Source organism: Atta cephalotes (genome assembly GCF_000143395.1).
Source record: "Atta cephalotes unplaced genomic scaffold scaffold00062, whole genome shotgun sequence".
NCBI lineage: Eukaryota > Metazoa > Arthropoda > Insecta > Hymenoptera > Formicidae > Atta > Atta cephalotes.
The window spans coordinates 847,305-848,874 of NW_012130126.1; the positions used below are offsets into that span (position 1 = coordinate 847,305).

Sequence of the window (1,570 nt, forward strand, 5' to 3'; positions counted from 1 at the left end):
TATATATATATATATATATAATATAATATATACAGGACGATCACGTCGGCGTACTTCGTGGAAGCAGTGACGCAATTGTCGCTCCAGTCTGGAGAACTGAGAAGAAGGAAAAGTCCGCGATGACGGTGTAAACGGACAACGGCGCGGTTTCAAGTCAAGCTTCATCTTGCCTCGTCCTTACCGACGCGTGTGCGCGCGCGATATCGCAAGCGGACGTAATACGTATGTTACGATGGTGTGCGTGAGATCGCGCGTGCGGATCATTCGCGAACTCGGCGGCAGCCTGTAGCTCGTCTTCGGCAAACTGGTGGTACTCACGCGGAGTACGAGTGAAAAAGTCGGAAGAAAGAGATCCGTTTTCTTGACTACCTGAACTGACGATGTGGTCCTTTGGAAAGTCGTGGCGATGGGCCATCAGTGAAATGGGTAAGTACAGAAAGCATCATCGTACAAAGACGATGTTCCTCGGAATCTTGAGTCGCGTCGCCACCATTTTTCGAAATGAATTTCGCATTGGACGAACTACTGCCGGCTAGAAGTTTGCATAGAAACTTTGTTGTCCAGATTTATAACGGTAATGGTTTTTTATTGTTGAATTCTGCGCATTTTGTGAATAAGTTCTTGGAAACGTTTTAAATATGTTTCTATGAAAAGAATTATTTTGCAGAAGTATAAATTGAAAAGCTTAGCTAGATACAGATTTGAAAATAATTTTGTTAGACTAAATACAATGATAATATATATTATATATATAGGGAATTCAACATGCTGCGCAATGTTATAAATCATTTTAATATTCTAGCAACCAGCTTATTCTATAATCTAATTATTTTGATAGTTTAACAAAATTCTTTTCAGCTCTGTATCTATAGTATAGTTAAATTTTTATTCCGGCAAAATCATTTCTTTCCTTATACATGCATGCTATTGTAAGATAAATTGATGTGTGTATGTAATTGAGATATAAGTCTAATTAGAAAAATTAAAGAACATTTATTAATTATAACATATAATTAATTTAAGAATGTAACGTTTATTTGAAAAGAGATTTATGATTTATTTTATTTGTGATTTGAATTACATTTCTCAGTATAAAGTTTAAATTAATATTTAGGATCATCTGCTAGAATATTTTTCAAAAATAAGCTTAGGATCTATGATCAGTCCGATTTATATTGCTCATAAATACATAATAGTATTATATTTATATACATATGTATCTGCACACCTGCTTTGCAGACGTCATAAATAATAAACAGGCGGATATACACGCGTAAGTATGTACAATTTGAAAAGCAACAAATATTTTATTTGTCGTTACTCTACGCACTGTATGACAAGAAATAAGGACTGTATAAATGTATGTTTGTCGCAAGAAAATTTATAATTTATTTATGCATTATTAACTCACGTAGAGTGTTAGGAATTCCGTCGCGAAAAAGTAGAAGTTCTGGAAATTCATTCACGTTCTCCGTATTTTATACATTCGCAAGACTGATATTTAACTAAAAGTCAACGAATGCACGAGTACTTAATTCAGAAAGAGAAACGCATTTCTCTCTCTCTCTCT

General features: G+C 34.6%; 1 protein-coding gene across 1 annotated transcript in view; it reads left to right on the forward strand.

Moving 5' to 3' along the window:
* The first annotated feature begins 380 nt into the window (after positions 1-380).
* Positions 381-1,570, forward strand: part of LOC105623672 (leucine-rich repeat-containing G-protein coupled receptor 5) — an 87,340-nt gene continuing 86,150 nt past the window's right edge. The window contains exon 1 of the mRNA XM_012205054.1: positions 381-426. Within this exon, the coding sequence (XP_012060444.1) occupies positions 381-426 (46 nt within the window). The remainder of the gene's footprint in view (positions 427-1,570) is intronic.